Source organism: Phocoena phocoena, chromosome X (assembly GCF_963924675.1).
Source record: "Phocoena phocoena chromosome X, mPhoPho1.1, whole genome shotgun sequence".
NCBI lineage: Eukaryota > Metazoa > Chordata > Mammalia > Artiodactyla > Phocoenidae > Phocoena > Phocoena phocoena.
This window is the reverse complement of record NC_089240.1, coordinates 109592052-109614567: the sequence shown is the minus strand read 5'-3', so window position 1 is coordinate 109614567 and position 22516 is coordinate 109592052. Positions and strand designations below refer to the sequence as shown.

At 54.3% G+C, this 22516-nt stretch overlaps 2 protein-coding genes across 3 annotated transcripts in view; one reads left to right on the top strand and one right to left on the bottom strand.

Annotated features, from left to right (window-relative positions):
* Positions 1-945: 945 nt before the first annotated feature.
* On the top strand, positions 946-11622 carry ELF4 (E74 like ETS transcription factor 4). The gene is made up of 8 exons (XM_065901046.1): positions 946-1017; positions 5047-5218; positions 5633-5725; positions 7087-7278; positions 8142-8225; positions 8302-8494; positions 9179-9556; positions 10400-11622. The coding sequence occupies exons 1-8, from the start codon at positions 946-948 to the stop codon at positions 11202-11204; spliced, it is 1989 nt and encodes a 662-aa protein (XP_065757118.1). The 3' UTR covers positions 11205-11622.
* A 9022-nt stretch (positions 11623-20644) lies between these two features.
* Positions 20645-22516, bottom strand: part of BCORL1 (BCL6 corepressor like 1) — a 40020-nt gene continuing 38148 nt past the window's right edge. For both annotated transcript variants that reach the window (XM_065900901.1, XM_065900902.1), the window contains one exon: positions 20645-20927. In XM_065900901.1, the coding sequence (XP_065756973.1) occupies positions 20645-20927 (283 nt within the window). The remainder of the gene's footprint in view (positions 20928-22516) is intronic.

The window sequence follows — 22516 nt, the reverse complement described above, 5'->3', positions numbered from 1 at the left end:
AGCCACATATGGCACAGAGGCCATCATCTCTGGCGGGCGGCGGCGGTGGCTGGGTGGTGACGAGAGCGCAGGACGTGCGGCCCACCTGTCCCTCTGTCTCCAGGCTCTCTGGAGGCGTGGTTGAGTCTGAGAGTCCCATCCCCTCAAGCAGGGTCAGGCTGTCACTGGCCCTGACAACACAACCCCTACAGTGAGACATGACTTCCACTGTGGACTCTGCCCTTCAGAACTCAGTGGCCTCTACTCCCAAGGCAAACCGAGCCAGGCAGAGCCTAGAAGACCATCCTGTGCGCCCAAATGTCCCCGCCCGAAGTCTCGCACGCAGATTCTTTCCCCAGCCAAGGGTACTGTAGGGATTCTTCATGCTCCATCCATGAGGCCAGATGGGCTGCCCCTGGCTTCCCCTGTGGCCGCATCCTGGGGATTAATCTTCAGAGTGGAGACAGCCCAAACTCCCGCTCTCTCTCACCTTCTCCAGGGGGCGTGGGAAGGGAGGGAGGCCAGCTCAGGTGCAGATGCTGGTGACCCAGACTGGCATCGAGGCTCAGCCTCTTCCCTCTCAAGGCGACTCAATTAACTTTCTCTTCTTCCTTCTTTCCTTACCTACCTCCTTTTCTTTTCCCTCCCCCTTCTGCTCCCACTGTCCTCCACTTTTGGCTATCCCTCTTCTGGCAGTCTGTCCTAGGAACAGAGCTCAAGGAAGGTGACTTACTCACTGCCCCCATCTCTCCCTTCTCTGTAGGTCGCTCCTGCGCTTGGCCCAGCCCAGCATGCAGCCTTGAACCTGGCTTAGGCCACCACCTACTCCAGCTCTCTACAACCCCTATTTTACCGTGGCTCGTGGTGTGGGCTCTAGGCTCCAAGGTACAGCATCTCTTCATTTAGGAAACCCCACGCCTCCAGAGGGCCCTGCGGATCCTGCAGTCAGCTCTCTGAGAAGACAGCATGGCTATTACTCTGCAGCCCAGTGACCTGATCTTTGAGTTTGCAAGCAACGGAATGGATGACATCCACCAGGTATGGCCCCAGAGAACAGAACCTGGTCAGCCAGCGCAGACAATCAGATAGACACAGAGAGGCAGGCAGACAGCCAGTGAGCTGGCTGACCAGCCAGCTAGCCAGAAAGCAAATATTGTTGTTGTTGTTGTTTTAATGTATATTTTATTTATTCATTTATGTATGTTTATTTTTGGCTGCGTCGGGTCTTAGTTGCGGCACACGGGATATTCGTTGCGGCATGCAGGATCTTCTGTTGTGGTGCGCGGGTTCTTCGTTGCAGCGCTTGGACTTCTCTCTAGTTGTGGCATGCGGGTTTTCTCTCTCTAGATGAGGCATGCGGGCTCAGTAGTTGTGGCATGCGGTCTTAGTTGCCCCCGCAGCACGTGGGATCTTAGTTCCCTGACCAGGGATCAAACCCGCATCCCCTGCATTGGAAGGCAGATTCTTTACAGCTGGACCACCAGGGAAGTCCCAGTCAGCAAATATTGATCAAGCACCTACTAGGTTCAGGACGTAGGGGCTGCTTGCCAGCCAGACTGTGCACCAACGCGTCCCACGCGGCCAGGCAGTAGTCATCGCGTGGTCATTTAGTGAGCTGGGTTTGCCCACGTGCAATTACAGGGCACGTATAGTTCCCAAGCCAGCCAAGCAGCTGCTAAGTACACTAGCTGAGCTGTCAGTCAGCAACGGGCTGAATGCACAAGTGTACACTGACCTCCATGTGCATTTTTGGCCACTGTGCTTCACCTCCAGTGTCACAGTGAGAAAGGTGCTGGGACAACCACATAGCGGGACTGAGAACTGCCAGCTGGCACCGCAGGGTCCAGTCCAACCCCCAGCACCTTCAGACTCACGTCTCTAGCCCGGTGGATGAGCCCTTCCATAACCGTCTTTTCAGCCTCGATCTAAGGATTCAGGATAAACTGGAGATAGGTTCCTCTGGTGGGAGGAAGTTGGAAAACAGGACAGGATTCTGGCACTCAGGCCCCCACTGCTCCATACCTTGCATGGCACTAGGGTACTTACATGTAGCCGTTGGATGGTGTCCTGGCACACTCATCCCTACCCTCCACTACCCTCCTTCCACACACTGGAGAAGAAGAGGCAGCCAGATCCGGTAGAAGGAATGGAAGATTAGAAGTCCAAAGCCCTGGGTTCTGATCCCAGTGTGGCCACAGTGTCACCTGGGCAAGTCCTGTCCGCGACCCTATCTGGCTGCCGTCTCCCCATCTTCACCAAGAGGAGGTCCAGCTGGATCATCTCCAAGGGCACCCCAGCCTAATTCTGATGCTGTCTATCCCAGATCCCTGGGAAACTTTGTCCAATCTCTAGTGACCTACCAAAGGCTGCCCCCTAGTGGGCTTGGAGTACATGGTACTATCTGTCCAGCTAGGTCTTAACCTAAAGTTGCTCAGTTTTATCCAGCATCTCTGGCGTGCCTAACCTCCTGGACGAAGGGAAGAAAAATCTAACTCTACCTGGGTTCTCAACTCCGCTAGTCACTTTTTAACTTGTTTCTAGTCCACGCAGCAGTTATTTCTGTTCTTCATAAAGGCTGCTCTTCACCGAAGCTGTTCTTCCCTCCCAACCCCACGCCTGCCCCTCCACCCTCAGCAGACAGCCTCTCCTCCAATCCACAGAGAAGCTCAAACCCAAGGACGCCCTCACTTTCCCTCCCTTCTCCCTCTTAGCAATAACATCACCTGTTCCTATTTCCTTTCCTCCGGCCTGGGACAAAGAAGTGACCCTCTTCCTTCCAAGGGTAACACCTACCCCAGTGCTTAATCTCTTCTCTCCTGCCGCCTTCAAGACCTCACACCATCCATCACCTCCTCTCTGTCTTGTACCTTTCAGACCTCCCACACCTTCCTCCTCAACCTAGAACATTTTCATGTCTCCCCAACCCTAAAAGAAACCCTTTTCTCCCTTCTGCCCGCCTCCTCCAACATACCACCTTCTTAGGTCTGTTCTTCTCCCCAGTGTAGCCTCCACCCTCTGGGTTTACTTTTTCACCTCCCTTCTCTCACTCTTTTTAGGAAACAATTTTTGTTGCAAAGTATACGGTGAATACAAAAGAGGTAACGTATAATGGAAAAGAATCTGAAAAAGAACATATATGTGTGTGTATATGTGTGTGTATGTATGTATAACTGCATCACTTTGCTGTACACTTGAAACTAACACAACATTGTAAATTAACTATACTTCAATTTTAAAAATGAATGCAAAAGAGTGCATAAATTATATACATATATATATTTAAAGAATAACTATAAAGTGAACACGCATTAACTCACCACCCAGGTTAAGAAATAAAACGTTACTTGTCTCCTAGAAGCCCCTGATGCCTAAAGCACCTAATGAGAACCTACTGTATGCCAGACCCTGTTCTAAGTGCTTTATCTACATTGATCTGTTTAAAAACCCTATGGGGTCAATAATATGACCGCCCCAGTTTTTTTTTTTTTTTTTGCGGTATGCGGGCCTCTCACTGTTGTGGCCTCTCCCGTTGCGGAGCACAGGCTCCAGACGCGCAGGCTCAGCGGCCATGGCTCACGGGCCCATCCGCTCCGCGGCATGTGGGATCTTCCCGGACCGGGGCAGGAACCGGTGTCCCCTGCATTGGCAGGCGGACTCTCAACCACTGCGCCACCAGGGAAGCCCGCGCCCCAGTTTTATAAAGGAGGAAACCGGTGCACGGAAAGGTTAGGTAACTTGCGCAAGATCACACTGCTCGTAAATAGCAGAGTTTGGTTTCAAACCCAGGTAGTCTGGCTCTAGATCAGCACAGCCCAGTAGAATTTTCTGAGATGCTAGAAATGCTCTAGATTTGCGCTGTCCAGCGTGGGGCCATGTGGCTATGGAGCACTTGAACTATGGCTGGTGCAACTGAAGAACTGAAATTTTAATCTTGAAAAAACGTACACAGTCACCGGTGGCTGGTGGCTATGGTACTGGACCGGTAGCTCTAGACTCTGTGGCCTTAATCACTACGCCCACCTGCCTGCCTCCCTCTGTCCGTCCTCCCTGAGATCTGTTGTAATGTGTTTTGGGACCCCAGCACTCCCCTGAAACTCATTCTTTTTTTCATGAAGAAGGAACTGACAGCCTCATGAAAGAAAATTTGGAAAATACAGACAAGTAGAAAAGAAAAAAATCACCCAAAGTCCCACAACCAGAATATAATTATTATGAACATCCTGGTATATTTCCTTCTATTCGTCATTTTTAAAAAACACTTGTGATCGCACTCATTTTTTAAATTTAGCTCTGTTTGATTTTAGAACAACTATGTCCTCTGGGGGTCAAATTCTCATCCCAATAATTTTATCCACTCCCAGGGATGAGCTCTTGGATACATATTTTTGACTCCCTGAGGTACCTCCATTTCAAGTATCTCAGTGGTACCGCCAACTCACCATATTCAGACACTTTCTCCCTTATCTTTCTCCAAAAACCTACTCCTCGTCATTCTGGGTTCCCCCTTAACAAGAACAGTATCCCCATGCACCCACTGAATGAAACTGGAAATCAGAACCCTCTCCCCCATCCAGGCAGGGACTAGGCCCTTACCTTCCTACCTCTATAATGCCTCTGTTCTTCTGTCTTCATTCCTACTCTCATCACCACAGACTGAGCCCTAAGATGTTCACAATCTGAGCCCCTAACCCTGGTACCCAACCCTGAGCATAGGCTGAGTCCCTCGCCCTTTTTGCCATTGACGAATCCTTTCCCACTGGCTTCAGAATGAGCTTTATCCTTCTCATAGACTGAGCACTAACCCTGTTCACCGATTAACCCATAACTACGACCAGTTAGAACTGTCTGCCCCTGGTTGAGTGCAGCTGGTACAGAGTTAACCCATCTCTATTCATTAAGAACCCACTCAAAGCATCACCTAGTGAGGTTGGACCCACAGCAATGTCATGCCCTACAAAGGACAGCCCCTGAGGGATCCAAGAATTAGGAATTGCAAGAAGGGTCAGTACGGAGGGCTTCCTGGGAGAGGCGGGTGAGCCCTGAACCAGATCCCTCTCTTTTCCGTAGCTGGAAGACCCCTCAGTGTTCCCAGCTGTGATCGTGGAGCAGGTCCCCTACCCCGAATTACTGCATCTGTACTCAGGCCTGGAGCTGGACGACGTTCACAATGGCATCATAACAGACGGGACCTTGTGCATGACTCAGGATCAGATCCTGGAGGGTAGTTTTTTGCTGGCAGGTCTGTTTCCTTCCTGGGCAGAGAAGGTGTGGAGGAGAAAGGGGTTCTGTCTTCAGGGAACAGTAGTCCACAGTGGCTTCTAGTGACCCCACGCAGCCAAGGTCAAGGCCCCCAACAGGTGGAAATTAGATGGGGTGATTAGGATAAGCAGGAGGTAATACCACTTCAGGGAGGAGGAAACCACCTAAATGGATTCATGATCTCCTGAGATGGAGCGGGACAGTGAGGGGAGACCAGCTGGGATGGGTGTAGAGAAAGGTGGGGAATCAGGGTGGGCGGCGCACTGGTCCCCTCCCGGCTGCCCCCGGGCTCCTTAGCTCCATTCTCTGAGCTGGCCCTGGTTGTAGCTGCATCCACTGCCCTATGCCCTGAGGGAACTTTTCTTCTCCCCCATATCATGGAACCCGGCACCAGATGACAATGAAGCAACCTCGCAAACCATGTCAACCACTGAAGTCCTGCTGAACGTCGAGTCTCCCAATGACATCCTGGATGAGAAGCAGATCTGTAAGTTTGAACCCTGGCGCCTTAGGTTGAAGCAACACAAAATTCCCTTAAAAATATCACATCCGTGTATTAGATTCTCAGGGACATGTGTGCGCACCCACACCCACCCATATACACGTGCACCCGCCCTTTGGCTGTGACTGGAATGGGAAGGGCAGGAAGGCGCCGGAGACAAGCAAAGATGGCCAGGGTGACTGTTTGGGTTTTTTTTTTTTCTAGTTTTTCAATTATGGTAAAATACACATAACATAACATGGGCCACCTGAAGCATTTTTCAGTGTGCAGGTCTGTGGTATTAAGTACACTTGTTATGTTGTGCAGCCACCACCATCCTCTCCAGAACACTTGCCACCTTGTAAAACTGAAAGTCTGTCCCCATGAAACACTAACTCCCCATTTCCCCTTCCCCTCAGCCCCTGGCCACCACCATTCTACTTTCTGTGTCAATGAATTCGACTCCTCTAGGGACCTCAGATAAGTAGAAGCTTACAGTACTTGTTTTGGAGGGACTGGCTCATTTCACTTATGTAATGTCCTCAAGGTCCATCCATGTATAGCATGTGTCAGAATTTCCTTCCTTTTTAAGGCTGAATACTATTGGCCAGGGTAACTTCAGGCCCCTCTGCTGTCTTGCTGAGCTCCCAGGAAGACTGTGCAGGGTGTGGCCTCTTCATCCCTTCGCTGTTCTGGGAGGTTGGCCCCTACCTCCCCCGATGGCCCCCGAGGCAGGCTTCTCCCTCAGCACCCCCAACGCACTTGCTGCGACTCCACAGAGGGTTCCTGGCCCCAACTGCCCCTTCCCGAGGAAGCACTGGGATACAGTGGGGGAAAGGAAGCCCTGAAGCTGCAAATTCTGAATCCTAGCATTCCTAATCCCGACTCTGTCACTAATATTCATTCAGGATTCAACAGATATTTTCTGAGTGCCTGCATGTACCAGGCATGTGTGACCAGCTTGCTGTGTGACCTTGGGTACATGCTCTGCCATCTCTGGGTCTCAGTTTCCTCGCCAGAAAAGCAGAGGAATTGGGCTAAATGCTGTCTAAGGCTCCTTCCGGTTGTGAAATGAGTAGATGACTAAATCAAGGTGGCCCTTTTCCTTGGGTGTCACCTGGAACTTCCCCACCACCAGCAGTGTGCTATAAGCGTGGCCGCCGTGATTGGGGCCAGCTCGTGCCCACAGCTCTGCAGATGTTTCCTCTCCTAGTGTTGTGAGACACGGGAGGCGTTTTCAGGCGTATCCTGTGTCTGGGGCCGTGGGGAATGGCGCCTCGCCCCGCCCCGCCAGGAGCCCACTGTTCTCTTGAGCACTGGGAGACCATGCCCTGGGCCGCACCCACCTCAGGCCTTTCTTCTTGCAGTCAGCACCTCCGAAATGCTTCCAGACCCGGACCCTGCTCCAGCCGTCACTCTGCCCAGCTACCTGTTTCCTGTCTCTGAGCCCGACGCCCTGAACAGGGCTGGTGACACTGGTGGCCAGGAGGAGTGCTGTCTGGAGGAGAAGGTCCCCAGAGAAGAAAGTACCAAGAAGACTGGAAAATCAAAGAAGAGACGTAAGAGAGAGAAGGGAGGGGGGAGAGGGAGAGTGTTCCTTTAGGTGGGTGGGCAGTAGGAGGGGCTCAGGGAGACCATACGTAGGGGTGAGTGTCGGGGTGAGGTTCACAGACACATTTAAGAGAACAGCTCTCTGGTGTGGCGAGATGGACAGAAAGTCCTCCCTTCTGGAAAGACGGGCCCCATCAGGTGGCCTGCCCAAAGCCTGACATTTCCCAGGCCACCCCCATCTGCCCAGCAGATATGTAAACTCTTAAAAACCCAATGATCCCCATGGGTTGAATCCTGTACTGAGTGTTCAGACACCAGGCTTGGCCCCCTGGCCAGTCCCTGGCCCTCTGGGGGCCTCTGCCTCAACCCGTGCTCTTATCTTCCCTCTCGGAGCTTACGGAGCCGAGACCATGTATGGGAGAGGACTTTGGGCTTTCCCAAGCCCCAGTGTTATTGATTTACTCAGGCGATGGCTGGTTGATACTGCCGTGTCCGTGCGGCAACCAAACCCTGGTGCCACACTTATCCACACCACAGTCACGCCTTTAGGCTGCCTTTTTGTTTCAAAAATTAGGCGAGGCAGATTCTGATCTTCTAAAGGTGGCACATCGGTAAGCACTCCATTGCCCACACAGAAGCAGTGTTCTGCTCTACCTTTGGGGCCTGAAAATGAGGGCTGGCCATTGGGCAGGTGCGGGCACCTGAAGGCTGTGCCTGTGGAGAGTGACCCCGGGCCTCCCGACCTGCCTCTGCCTTGTCTGCCTCATCACCCTAACTTGGTGGGCGCTTGGGCCCTCCCTCCCAGGAGCCGCCCTTCAGCGCTCACCCTGGCTGGGCTCAGCCTCACCCTGCTCCCACCATCCCCCCACAGTCCGGAAGACCAAGGGCAACCGCAGTACCTCACCCGTCACTGACCCCAGCATCCCCATTCGGAAGAAATCGAAGGATGGCAAAGGTACGGCGGGGAGGCAGGTGAGGCGGGTAGGGAGCCGGGGGGCCCGGGCGCCCCCTCACCGCCTGCCACTCTGCAGGCAGCACCATCTACCTGTGGGAGTTCCTCCTCGCACTTCTGCAAGACCGGAACACCTGCCCCAAGTACATCAAGTGGACCCAGCGAGAGAAAGGCATCTTCAAGCTGGTGGATTCCAAAGCGGTGTCCAAGCTGTGGGGGAAGCAGAAGAACAAGCCTGACATGAACTATGAGACGATGGGACGGGCACTAAGGTAGGAGCCACTGCCCTGAGGAGTCACCAAGCTCTTCCTTCTGTCCAAGGAGTCCCGTCGCTAAGGGGCCTCCGATTTTCCCTGAAAAGACTGGGCTCTGGGTGGTGTGTAAGTGCCTCGCTCCTGTGGCCTGGGTCACCGGGACGCTCTTCCGAGGAGGGAATTCCTGTGACTCTCCCGTTTGCTTGCCCCCCAGCCCATTTCCCAGGTCCCGCCTGGGAGGGACAGTCCCCTTCCTCTTGCATTTCTGTCCTAGCCTTTTATTCTTTTTAGAGCAGAAAGAGAACTTTAGGGCCCCCCATTCCCAAGAAGGGCTTCCTTCATATTCTGCAAGCTAGGGGTCCAGGAAGATGGGCCTGACTTACCCACGGTCGGTCTCTCAGGTTGGGGGACTGCTGAACCCCCATCGTCCACCCCACCCATCCTTCATTCACCCCCGTCCTCTGCCCCAAAGCAGGATGGGGGTCAGCATTTGAAATCCCTGCTTGTGGACCCTTTGAGTCATCAGGGGGGAGATATCAGAAATTTCATAAAAGCCTTCCAAGTCCGAGAGTTGGCCCTACCCCTTCCCTTGCCCTTGGGCTCCTGTCTGGCTCCCCGACCAGCCTCCACCTCGTGCGCACCCTGCCCGGGAGGGTGGTGTGTCCCTGGCTCACCCCCCGCTTTCTGTCCCGTGTCCCACAGATATTACTACCAAAGAGGCATCCTTGCCAAAGTGGAAGGGCAGAGGCTGGTGTACCAGTTTAAGGAGATGCCCAAGGACCTGGTGGTGATTGAAGACGAGGATGAGAGAAGTGAAGTCCCAGCCACATCCCCTCAGGCCTCCACTCCCTCCACCTCGTCCAGCAGCACCACCCGGCGAGCCAGCTCCAGGGTATCATCCAGAGCTGCCCCGCATGGCAAGGGTGCCACTTCCTGGGAAAAGCCAAAGGTTCAGCACGTTGGTCTACAGCCATCTGCGAGTCTGGAATCGGGACTGTCTCTAGACGAGGAGATCCCCACTACCTCCACGGTGCTTGTCTCTCCACCGGAGAGCCAGGCCAAACGCACCAAAGCTGTGAGGTAAGTGCACCCAGGTCGTTCCAAGTCTTCCCATAGTACCTCGTGGTGGGGAGCGTTTTCAGCTTCTTGCAAAGCTCCGCTCTCTCTCGGGTCTCCTGGGACCCTTGTGGCATCCCTGGGAAGCCAGTGGGACACTTGTTGGTTAAAAGAGGAAAAGTGACTTGCCTGAGGTCACACGCCAATGTAACGGCCAAGCCAGCTGTTGACCTGGGGTGCTTCTCTTGCCAGCTGGGGCTGTTTCTGTTACCCCAGAGTGCTCCCCAAGCAGCCACCGGGAGCCTCCACTCCTGGGCCCATCCCCCCAAGCCTCCTCCACTCCAGAAAAGAGGCAACATCCTGCCTTCCTCAGGCCCTCCAAGCCCACCAGGAAAGCTCTTGCTACTTCTTGTCCACACTAAGGTGCCTCCAATTTTCCGTGGAAACTTTGGGCTTCGTCTGGCTTATATGTATGTACCTGTCACTACGCTGGTGTGGGCCACAGGGATGCTCTTCTGAAGAGGGACGGCAGTAGAGTGGAGCGGTGACAAACACGAGCTCTGGAGTCAGAAAGCCTTGATGTGTCCCTGTTACTAGCTGTGTGGTCTAGGGCAAGTTACATAACCTCTCTGTTCCTGTTTCCTCACACAGTAAAATCAGATTGTTAATCTTATTCGACTCATGGCTGATCGGAAGATTGAGTGAAATCCTGCATGCCAGCCAGTTAGAATGATCCCTGACCTTTACTAAGTGCTCAACAAACGGTAGCCAAAGTGACGACAAAGAAAACGCCTTCAGCTCCGTTCCTCCTGTGCCCTCCTTCTGAGCCTCCTACCTGAACCAAATCCGTTTTCTATTTCTCCTCAGTACTTCTTCAGTGCCCAGCAACATCCACCTAGGAGTGGCCCCTGTCGGGTCAGGCTCGGCCTTGACCCTGCAGACCATCCCGCTGACCACAGTGCTGACCAACGGGCCTCCTGCCAGTACTACTGCTTCAACCCAGCTCGTTCTCCAGAGTGTTCCGCCTGCTTCGACCTTCAAGGACACCTTCACTTTGCAGGCCTCCTTCCCCCTGAACACCAGTTTCCAAGAGAACCAGGTGGCAGCACCAGGGGCTCCGCTGATTCTCAGTAGCCTCCCCCAAATTCTGGCTGGGGGCAACTGTCCGACCAATCCAGCACCACCCTCGGTCACAGGGGCTGGCCCAGCAGGGCCCAGCTCTCAGCCCCCCGGGACTGTGATTGCGGCCTTCATCAGGACTTCCGGTGCCACAGCAGCCCCTGGGGTCAAGGAGGGGCCTCTGAGGCCCTCCTCCTATGTACAGGGCATGATGACTGGGGCCCCCATGGAGGGGCTGCTGGTTCCTGAAGAGACCCTGAGGGAGCTCCTGAGGGATCAGGCTCACCTTCAGCCACTTCCAACCCAGGTAGTTGCAAGGGGTTCCCACAATCCGAGCCTTCTGGGAAACCAGACTTTCTCTCCTCCCAGCCGCCCCACTGTTGGGCTGACCCCGGTGGCTGAACTTGAGCTCTCCTCGGGCTCAGGGTCCCTGTTTACGGCTGAGCCTAGTGTGACCACATCTGGGAGCCTACTGACCAGATCCCCAACCCCAGCCCCCTTCTCCCCATTCAACCCCACTTCCCTCATTAAGATGGAGCCCCATGACATATAAACGGAGGGCTTGGGGGGAAGTGTGACCCACCAGGCAAAGTGGAGCAGCATTTGTATATGGACTTCCTCTAAGAGAGCCTGACTGAAGGAGTGCATCTGCCCTTATATTTCAGTGGGGGGTCAGTACACCACACCCCCGTGCCCCACCCCTGCCCGGCGTCACCATGGCCAAGACAGGCCCAGTCGGAGCATCCCTGGTGTCAGACCACAGCTTTCAAGAGCACTAGGGGCTATGTTCTTGTCGGGGTAATAGGCTGACTTGGTGACGGAGGGCAGACCTCCTGAGACGTCTGAAGCCAGGGCTGGGGTAGGGGCTTCGTGAGAAGAGTCTTTTTGCCTGACTGTATTTCACCATCTTCTTTCCCTCCACAGAGTACTTACTATCCCGTACGTGAATATCTCTGTATGTATTTGTGTGTACTCGTGGGTCTGTATCTCCATTTCTTTGGTGAGGACGGGGGTGTAGCTGTGAGGTCTTCAAGGGTGTGTGTCTCTCTGTGGGTCAGCCACAGAGATGGGGAATTTTCTGTTTTAAGGGAAAGCCTTCTCCGGTTCCCTTTGTACAAACCAAGATTCGGTTGTTCTGAGCCTATGGGGTACAGGTTGGAGCCCCCACATCTGGAGAGATGTCACAGAGCTGGAGCAGGTCCAGGGGAAGAGACCTTCGATGAGCATGTGTGTTGGGGAAGACGCTTTCTTCCTGGGGTCAGCCTCTTTGCCCACCAGTCATTAGCCAGCAGGCCGGAAACATCAGCTCCCCAGAGCGCTTCGCTGAAGCGCCCCTCCAGGGGCAGACCCAGCCACAAAGTCCCCGGGGGGAGGGGGACTAAATTAGCTGGATGTTTGCGCCAAGGGCTCAGGCTGTAACACCAGCCTCCACGGGCGCCCTGCCCTGCACCCCGAATCCTGGCTTCCCTCTTGATTAATTTTGCCCCTGCCGCTTCCCTGCTGGCAGGCGGGGCCAGGGACAGTCGGATAATCCAGTAGTGGTGTGCTTTGGGCCCACCTCTGTCCCCGCTCGTGCCTACTTGCTGCTCAGCCTACTTTCTACTCCCCTCACAGGTCGGTCCACCCAGCCACTTCCGCGACCGCTGCAGCAGACCACCTCCAGTGGGCCGCGGCCCCTGACCTCCAGCTTTCTCACCTCACCCTGATTCCTCCTCCACGAAGACGGGAGCCAGCAGCTGTGAGCTCCCTGTTCCTCCTGTCTCTCCATGTGCCTTCCTTCCATCTTTCCTCTTTCTGAGAAGGGGTCAGCCAATTTTCTCTTGAAGTCAAGCCCTCGGCCTGGGGCCTCCATCCCGTCCCCTGTCTCTTCTGTGAATTCGCTTTCCTCTCTCCGCCACGTTTCAGAGCCAGCCTAAGAGCTCTAATACGTCAGCCTTGGAAACAGTGATATTATCTGGTGAATTTGGTTAATGTGAATCAGTGCCTCAGGACCTTTGCTATGTCCCTGGCACAAAACCAGCCACGTGACCTAACTACCTCCCCTGGTTGCCCTTCTCTCTCCTTCTGGTCGCTGCCAAGCCCATTATCGTCCTCTTGTTCTCCCTCTTCTCCCCCCAGGAGGGAAGCATACATGGTTGTGCAGGTGTATTTCTCACACGTCTCCAGCGCTTGGCGTTAACGTGATGTTTTTCTAATAAAATCAGTTTATTATGACCATTTCCTGGTGGCGGAAAGTAAAGCATCTTGAAGAGGGTCACCTTTAAAAGTAATTTTGGCACAAAGGTGCCACGTGGGTTGAGACTGGCCCTGCCCCCCTCACCCCAACCCCATGGAACTCATCATACGAAGGTCTTCTTCACACTTCTTGGCCCCTGTGAGCCCTCACAGCACATGACACTACTTCCCAACCCCTTCGGCACTAGCTGGGCTCATCCGAGTTCTCCGTCACCCTCTCTCTCTGCGCCCGTGCTGGCTCCACATCTACCACTTTACATGTGGGTGCCCCCAAGGGCCTCATCCACCCTCCTGGCTCCAGGAGGGCTCTTTGGGTTGGGTCTGAAATCTAGAGCTTCAGCCCTCACTCTTCTCCTCAGCTTGTGGCTCACATTTCTAGCGGTCTGCTGGACAGTTCTACCTGGATGCCTGTCAGTCCCTCAAAGAGTGCCCCTCTATCAAAAATGGATTTTTGAAAGTCCTCCACACACACAAAACCTTTCGAAACAAAAAGGCCATCATGACTTGCCTGTTTCTGTTAATGGCTTGACACTTCAGAGCCAGCTGATGGCTGCGTTCACTTGACCCTGTCCCCTCCCCATTTCCTGAACTCCAGCGCAGTTTGCCATTGTCTCTCAAATCTGGCCGTTCTTCCACATTCCCAGCCTAGCTCAAACTCACTCAGAGCTTAACCCCCTCCCCAGACATATTGGCAGCCCCCCAGGGTGATCCGACTCAGCCCCTCCAATCTGCCAGGGCACCACCTCTGTTCTTCCTCTGCCAGGATGCCTCCAGGTCGGGGTGACACTCAAAATACTTAACCTCCGGGTTTCCCTGGTGGCGCAGTGGTTGAGAGTCCGCCTGCCGATGCAGGGGGCGCGGGTTCGTGCCCCGGTCCGGGAGGATACCACATGCCGCGGAGCGGCTGGGCCCGTGAGCCATGGCCGCTGAGCCTGCGCGTCCGGAGCCTGTGCTCCACAGCGGGAGAGGCCACAACAGTGAGAGGCCCGCGTACGGCCAAAAAAAAAAAAAAAAAAATGAACCTCCCATCTGTTCTGAGCAGCTGGGCATTAACCCTTTATTTTCTGAATCGTGAGGCAGTCCAGGGGTCCTGGAGGAGGTGTGGGGGAGCACTTGAGGGCTCAGGTCAGCCGTTCCAGAAGTATTTTGCGCTTAGCATCAGCTCTGTCTTCAGACAAGTTCCCAAGTCTTTGACCTTCTGGCAAGGCCCTTCACCATCAGGGCCTGACTTCCCCAGTCGGCTCAGCATTGCTTCCCTGACCTGTGTACTACTGCTCCAGTCAAAGGGGTGGATTGGCTGGCCTTTGAATGTGCCTCCGTTGGAGTTTCCCACCTCTGTGCTTTTGCTTTACTCGCTTCTGCTCAACCGGAATGGTCTTCCCACCCCGCTAGTACCAGTTAAGTTGTATCCATCCTTCAAGTCTTGGTTCATGGAAGCTGCCTCCCCAGACCAGTTTTGGCAGTTTTGGCAACTGATTGTGAGCAGCCTGTGACATCTCCTCTGTAATAATCACAAACTGTTACTTACGTCCTCAATGACCTGAACCTATTTAGTCTCCCCAGTTACCTTCTGAGGGGCAGGGGACTGTATCACCCAAAGAGCAGGGCACACTACGAAGCAACTAGTGAGCATCAGCGGACGGTTACTGATTGAGCTGGTGAGAGATGGGGGACCAAAGTTTGAGGTAGGTGACCTCCAACCTCCCCTCTGCACAGGCACTCACCCCAGGTGCTCCACTGCCCAGGGCCTGCCCTCCCTGGCTCAGTGCCCTCATGGTACCCTCACCCCACCCCCCCCAGCCTTAGCATCCAAGAGTTGTTACTACTTTGAACATCCCCTGCCCCTAAAGAAACTTCCCTGTCCAGTTTCTTTCCTACTCGAAGTGTTAAATTAGCTAATCTGATAAACTAACCTGTGCTGATATAGTTATGGGAGAGGGCTAGAGGAGAGCCTCAGGAGACAGGTTCATTTCAACCAGGGTCACGTGGCAACAACATCCCTGCCTTTGCAATGGTTAATAGAGTCAAGAGACTTGCTCCTCACCCCCAGCAGCTGATGCATTACTCCCTCCTCTGAGCTCCCACAGCACTTTGTATATACCTCTTATTGTAGCACTTAGCACATGGTAGCTCCTTAGCTATGTGTTTATGTATGTTTCCCCTCCGATAGACTGTGAGCTCCTCAAGGACAGGGACTGTGTGTTAGTCACTGATGTATCCCCAGCGCCTAGCACAGTGCCTGGCACACAGTAGGTGCTCAATAAATGTTTATTGAAAGAATGAATGAGTCCTGTTTCTAACCACGGGAATTTCAGCCCTATACTAAGGCAGGCAAGACGGGTGAGAAAAGGACAACCCATACTTGGGGGCTACCACGGCTTTTTTCCCCTCATATAGCACTGCAGGCACCTGCCTCCCTTGCCCACGTCTGCGGCCACCCCAGGACAGCGACAGCAGGGTCCACAAGGAGACCAAGGCTGCTTCCAGCAGTGCCTTGCTGCCACCAGGTGCCCCGAAGACTCTGAACTCCTGCCCTTTTCTGCTGCCCCCTTCCTGGGACAGACTCATCACTATTTCCTCATCCCTGGGTGGGACTGAGTGGTAGAAGCGTCAGGCCCTGTGGGAGGGGCGGAACAAGAAGGTATTCTCCCGATCGTAGTCTTTCTGACCCCATCATGTATTTTTAAAGAGGCGGTTGCCTCCTGCTCCAAAGCCGCTGGATCCGAGGTGAGTGAGCTCATTCCCCTCCGGCTGCTCCCAGGCCTGGGAGGCCAAGGCGGTCGCAGCCGGTGAGAGCCTCGGCCTTGGCACCCTGCGTCCAGCAGGTGGCGCTATGGAGCCGGCGCAGGCGGGCGGGTGACCCAGCGGAGCCCGGGAAGGGAGAGGCGGCCAGGGCGGGGCGTGCCGCTCTTGGCGGAGGCGGCCGCGGCCGGCACCTTCCTCTGCCTCTGTCCTGACCCTGCGCCCCAAACTGTCCCTGGGCGGCTCCGGCCCCCACCAAGGCCTTCCATCGCTCAGTAGCTTGGAACTTTCGCCCCGGCCCCCTCCGCCTCCCCCTCCCCTTTCCAGGGGGAATTCAGCAGTCGAATGAATGCCCTCTCCCCATTGGCCGGTCGCGCCCTGGCCCCGCCCCGCAGCCACCCACCCCCAGCCTCCGGGACTAGCAGGTGAGCACGCGGCGGGCCTGGCCTCCTGCGCCGGCCGCCACTCTCGCACGGGCGGCGGGAGTGAGACCGGGCCGCCGCCCCCAGCCGCGGGGCGCCCGGCCTGGCCACCTCCCCACCGCGGCCTGCGTTTAGCTACACTTGCACGCACCGCCGCTTTCAACCTTGAAATCGGAGAGTGATCGAGGCACTCGCGACAGCAGTCTGCGCGCGGGGGGCCCCGACCGCCCGCGGCGTGAGCCCGGGTTCCTGGGAGGCGTCCGAGTCCGTTTGCCCAACGCTGCAGCTTAGCAGCCCGCCTCGCCATGGAAACCCGTGGTCTCGGGGAACACGTGGAGCCTGGCCCGCCCTGTTGCGGGGTCCAGAAGGCTCCAGCACTTGGCCCCCTCCCCCTGGGAGCTAAGCAGGCCGCCCTTGGGGCGGACCTCATCCTCCGCAAACCACACACGCACTTGTCTTAGCAGGGACGGGACACAGTAAAGCACCCAACAAGCTTCCCCGGCACAGGGTAAAATATGGCAGGGGCAGGAGCTTACCGCCCAATTCCCGCCCCCCCCAACCCAAATAGATCGCGGGTCGTCCTTTCTCGGAGTACGGAGACTTGAACAGGGCCTCCCTCTCAACGCTGCACCCCAAAAATGAACATTCTGGTAAGACCATCATTAACTGTAAGCTCGTGACCTCAGCACGTAGGAGCAACTAACTTCAGCTAAACAGCCATGTTTACTCAGTGTGATTCTCTTCCGTCGGCAGTAAATTGAGCCCCATTTGGCAGATGGAGTAATGAAGGCTCGAAAGATTAGGTTCTCTCTCACCCGAAGTCAGCCTAGATGGTAAGTGGTGGGCTGGCTCTTTCCCCTAGGCCGCACTGAAAGGGTTAGATCACTTAATAAGAGGCCATCGTCCTCACCCCAGTCCAGACCAGGGATGCAGATTTACCTCCTGCTTTATGGGATTCACAGTCCGTACCTCCTGCTTTGCTCTTCCCACTCTGGCAGAAGGGCAGTGAGAGGACTCCAGAGAAGGTGTGGGGAAGGGAACCCAAAAGCGAGAAAAGAAACTGCTGTTTGGCCCCGCTTTTAACTCATCCCCTTTCTCATAAAGGGGTGTGCACACCCACACACCCCAAACACCCATGGCTGTCCACGGGTCCCCAAAGGACTATCACCTATTCCTTTGGAGTCATTCGGACTTTGCCCACAGCATGTCCCTCCTGCCCTAAATGGAAATCCTTACAGCATCCCCACGACTCTCCCTTCATCCTTTCTTCTGAATCTCAAGGGATCACCTTTTCCCCTCCCTCTGCCTGTCCTACCTCCAGCACATTTTTACCAATGTATTAAAAGGAAAACAAAAAAAAATACTCTGTCATACCTGGTTTAAAGAGTTCCCATGGTTCCCCATCACTTCAGGCAAAAGTCAAAGCCATACTCCGTGGCATGGCTGGCAGGGCTCCTACACCCTCCTCCCCCACCTGTACCTTCTAGCTCCGGTGACACTGAAGTGGGTTGTAGTTTCCTGCACATACTACCCTTCTTTGTCTCCAAGCCTGTGCTCAGATGTCTCCTCAGTTCAAAGATTCTTCCCTACCACCCCTAATTCCCATTTTCCTACTTGTCAACTAGGCATCACTTCTGAACAACCCTGTGCCCCTGCCCATCCCTCTGAGCTCCCATAGCATCCTTGGCTTAGCTGGATCCTTGCACTCGCCACATGGCCTCAGGTGTTGTTCGGGAACCCGAGGCCTCAGGATCAGAAAGTGGGTAAGTGCAGGCTCACAGATCACTCCCGGGGCTGGCTGGGCTCCTGTGAGCCAGACGCACAGACCCCTGGTCTGTACGCTGATACGGCTCTCCAGAGACTGCAGCCACAGTGAGAGGTCCTAAGAACATAGCTTAAAAGGGCCTCATCCCAGGCCTGCAGGCATCCCGTTCCCCTCAGACAATAACGGGCTCATTCTGGAGCCAGCAGTCAGAAGGAATTATAGCTTCTACCACTGTTTTTCAGAAGTAGGGAGAAAAGCTGTAAAATCCAGGATGGGCATCTTGCCTCCACAGTAGCGGGGTCTTAGGAAAGCAGAACCACAGAAAGACTGCAGTGGGTACGGGGGCAGGGGGCACACCGGCATGACAGTGAGGGCAGTGACAAGACCATGAAGTCAGCTGCTGACACCGGTGGCCCAGGGCAGGAAAGAGAGCTGGCAGGCAGGTGATTTCCTTGAGTTAAAGAGCGGCATCCCTCACAGCCACCTAAAAGGTGGTCCCTCCCCGCATCATGCTCCTGCTGTGCACATCCCCCGGGGGGCCAGACCAACGCACGTGCTCAGTTCTCCCCACTGGCCACCCCCGGGATTTGCCCCGGCCTTTCCTTTCCTCTCCAGATCTCGCCCCAGTGACCCAAATGCTCGCCGGCCACTCCACCTTGTCCTCATTTGCTGTGCCCATAAGGACCCAAAACTGCAAAGCGGGATCAGGGCTTTCCCCACTGACTTCTTGGGGACGCCCACCTTCTGTAACCACGGAAGAGCCAATACGGGGAGGAGAGAAGACAGGAGACAGAAGCCCTGACACAGGTTTTTCAGTATGCAAGTGTTTTTGACTCCACAGCCAGTTGCTTAAAATTAAACATAAAGGGCAGCCAGAATACACACCCAAATGCAAAAAAGTAAAGGCAAACATAAAATAAACCACACAATACCATGACCCCCAACAGAACCAAAAAATTAAAACCCCAAAAAACCCCTCATCTTTATATATATATATATATATATATATATATATATATATACATATACACATATATATATATATATATATATATATATATATATATATTTTTTTTTAGAAAGGGAGAACAACTGTTCAAAACCAACTGGGCAGTATGGTGGGGGTGGGGAGCAGTCCTACAGAAGGGGGCCTAGAACTTCCCCCTGGGGACAAAGAACAAACACAATACAAAGAAAATAACCACCAATGCTCCTGCAAGGGTCAGGAGTCTCCAGAGAACAGATTGTCCCATCCTCAAACTGGCTTTTTTTTTTTTTTGCCTTTTTTTTTGTCCTTTTTTTTTCCATTTTCTTCTTTTGTTGTTGTTGTTTTAGCACCTGTACAATAAAACTGTACCATCTCCAACCAGAGCTGGCCATAGGGAGGCCCTCCCGCCTTTGGATGGCACATACTCTCTACAAGGATTGTTCGGAAAAATAGCGATTGATAGAAAAATAAGAACAAGAGTGGGAAAGACAACGCCACAGAGGGGGCCGGGACAGGGAAGCAGCCCAAGCACCTCCCCCTCTCTCCACGAACAAACTCAGCTCCGGAAGGGAAGCCTGGTAGGGCCACACACTCAGCCCCAGGTCCCCAGGCAGGAGTGGAGGCCGGCAGGAGACCAGTCTCCTGCCCTCATCTTAGGAAATAGCTGAGGCCTGGGTTCAACATCTGGCAGGCAATCCCAGAACCCTCTGCAGATTCCAAAGGAGAACAGGTGGGGGGCAGAGGGAGAATGAGGGAGGAGAGAGAGAAGAGAGAGGAAAGGGGTGCTCTGAGTCAGGCAAGGGGGAGAGATGGGGACAAGGGTGGGGAGCCGAGAGGCTCAGTATCCAGGGAGGCCGGGGTCGCAGGGGGGAAAGCTGCAGGAACAAACCCATACTGTGCACTCTGAGGAGGGCAGTGAGGACAGCAAGGAGGGGGCTACCTTATCCTTCAGACCCATTCTCAACTCTCCTCCATAAGAGTAACTCATTAACCCCTTTCTCCCATAATCCTCCCCTCCCCAGTAAACACTAATCTTGAGACAGCAGGGCTGCTGCAAAGGGCAGGAGGGTGAAACGGGAAAAACTGGGGGAGGGGTGAGCACCAAAGACTCAGGATTCACCCCCCACCCCCCAGACCTGGGCCAGCACCAGCCACCATCATTAGTCACAGGCCAGTGGCCCCCCCCACCCCTCCCTGCCCCCTCCCCAGTGGTGGAAAAAACCCTGGGAGTAACTTTTTCGGAGGGAGGGAACAGCTTCAGAGCTTAATCGAGAAAGACAAAGAAAGGAGGTGAAGAAAGTCCCTCAATACAACAAGTTGTCTCAAATCGTCACAGTGATACAGACTTATCAGAAACCAATGAAACAATACAAATTAAATACTAATAAAATAAATACTATGGAAGACAAAAGAACACAGGGGAACAGAGGGGGCGCTCAGAGATTTGGGCTCTTCTCTTTTCTCCTCCGGACAGGCCGTGGCCACCCAGGGCCCAGGTTTGGTCTTGGTCACACACAAGGAGGCCAGTCCAAGGGACCCTGGCGCCACCTCCCACCACCCCTGGGACCTCTTGTCCTCAGACGTGGAGTTCAACTTTCCACCCCCGTCACCAACCACAACAACAATGACGATGACAGGGAGATGAGAACTAACTGTAACCAAATTAAAAAAAACAAAAAAACAATCCAGTCACTAATGCTGGCATTGATAAGGCGGCTTCTTGTTGGTCCGTATTATTGCCTCTTTCTGCAGTCTGGTGCTCGGTGGGGGAAAGACATGGGAGGTGGGGGAAGGGTGAACTTGGGAGGAGAAAGAAGAAAAGGGAGGGGCTGTTTTCCCGGTCAACTGTTCCAAGGCTGGAACTCCACCTCGGACCCTAGGAGCCGAAGCAGCTCCGCCTCGTACCGCACCAGCTCCACAGTCTCAGAGGAGCCTGGGGCAGAGGTGGCGTCCATGCCTCCAGGCCACTCGGCGGGGGTCAGCAGCTGACTGGAGGCCACCTGCCGGTAGAACTCGGCCTTGGGCAAGGTGGTGATTTCAAAGTGCGGGAACCGAGCCTGAAAGATCCTCGAGGAAAGCTTCAGCCTCTTCAGGACGTCGGTAAAGAGAAACCAGTTGCAGGGCCTAGAAAAGGCAAGAATGGGAGTTAGGGGAGGGGGCCAAGGGGACGGGGCGGCGGGGGTGGGGTGCTGGGAGCAGGTGGGAGGGCTGCCGGTCTGGCCACCCTCCACTAAGCCACAGACCCCATGGGTGTAGCGGAGGTGAATATTTTCTCCTGTCCCCTACGTTGGCAGGCCCAGCTTTCAGCTAAATGGCGAGCGCTCAACCCATGAGTGGTGACCTCTTCCAAAAACGGGGAGCGGGAGGGAAATGGGCCTTCCAGAACCTAAAACTCTGAGCAGGCTTCCCCAGGCCTTACCCGCACCGTGACCTGGAATTTACCATCTGCTGGGACCAGTTCTGCCCCCAGCGATCCCTGCCAGCCTGTCTGGTTTCCCTTTCCTGTTCTCACTCCTGCTTCCCCTGCCTCCTTGTTCTCCAAGATCTTCCCCGGCAGAGGGGGAGCCGTGGAGAAAGGCCTAAACTGCGGGTAATCCAAAAGGCATTTCTCTTTGGCTCTGGAATGCACTAGACAAGTTTTTTCTCCAGCGGAGCACCATCATTTCTGCAGGGCCGGAGCTCACGTTACAGCTACAGCCAGTCTGACTTTGCTGAGCTCACCCGACTGGGCGACAGCCTGGGGGCAGTCAGGAGGGGGGCTGCTAGGCTGGCCCGGGCCAAACGCTTGCTTTGACTAAACCACGAGGAAACGCTGCATCCCCATGTCAGTGGTCCCTGTTTCCAGGGCTGTCCCTCCTCGCCATTCGCCATTCCACTGTCCCACTTCCAGCCTTTACCACTTTTAGCCTGGACTATATTGCATCAGCCTCCTAACTGGTTTCGCTCTGCCAAGAGCCACCCCCCACCCACCCTCACTGGGTCCTCTTATTCTTCGTTTCCTAAAAAGAATATCGGACCTTTTCACTCGCTCCCTAAACCGCTTTCAATGGATCCCCAGTATCTCCAGCAAAAAACCCTTCCAACTCTAGCATGATTATCATGCAAGACCTCATTCAAACACGACCCCATGCAACCCCTTCAGCCCTGTCTCCACCCAATCTCCCTCTCTCTCTCTCTCTCTCACACACACACACACACACACACACATACACACTGCACACTGTATCCCCATCCCACCAAATGCCAGCCATTTGATGAAGGACTAGCCCTGTTTTCTGAACTTGAATGTCTCAGTGCCTTTGCTCGTGCCACACCCTCCATCCTCCTCTCCTCCCTGGCCCAGTGCAGACTCCCTGTCACCCGTGAAGCCTTCCCCCGATGTAACCGGCTGCTCATCCCATCTTCCACAGTCTCGTGGCACTTGGCTTGTACCCTTATTATAATACCTGTAACAGAGCCCATTTCAGAAAGAATATACAAGAAATGTAAACCGTGGTTCTCTCTGTGGCACAGAAATGGGGACTTGGGGTGGACTGGAACTTTTATTTTTCACTTGACACCCTTCTGAACTGTTTGAGTTTTTTACAATAGTAAATCTGCTTAGGAACTCGGTCTTTTATTAGAGTTAATGGTATACTTGTCTGTGTCCTCTATCAGACTGGAGATTCTTTGAAGGCCAGAGCTGTATTCTAGCCCTCAGGGTTTGACCTGGT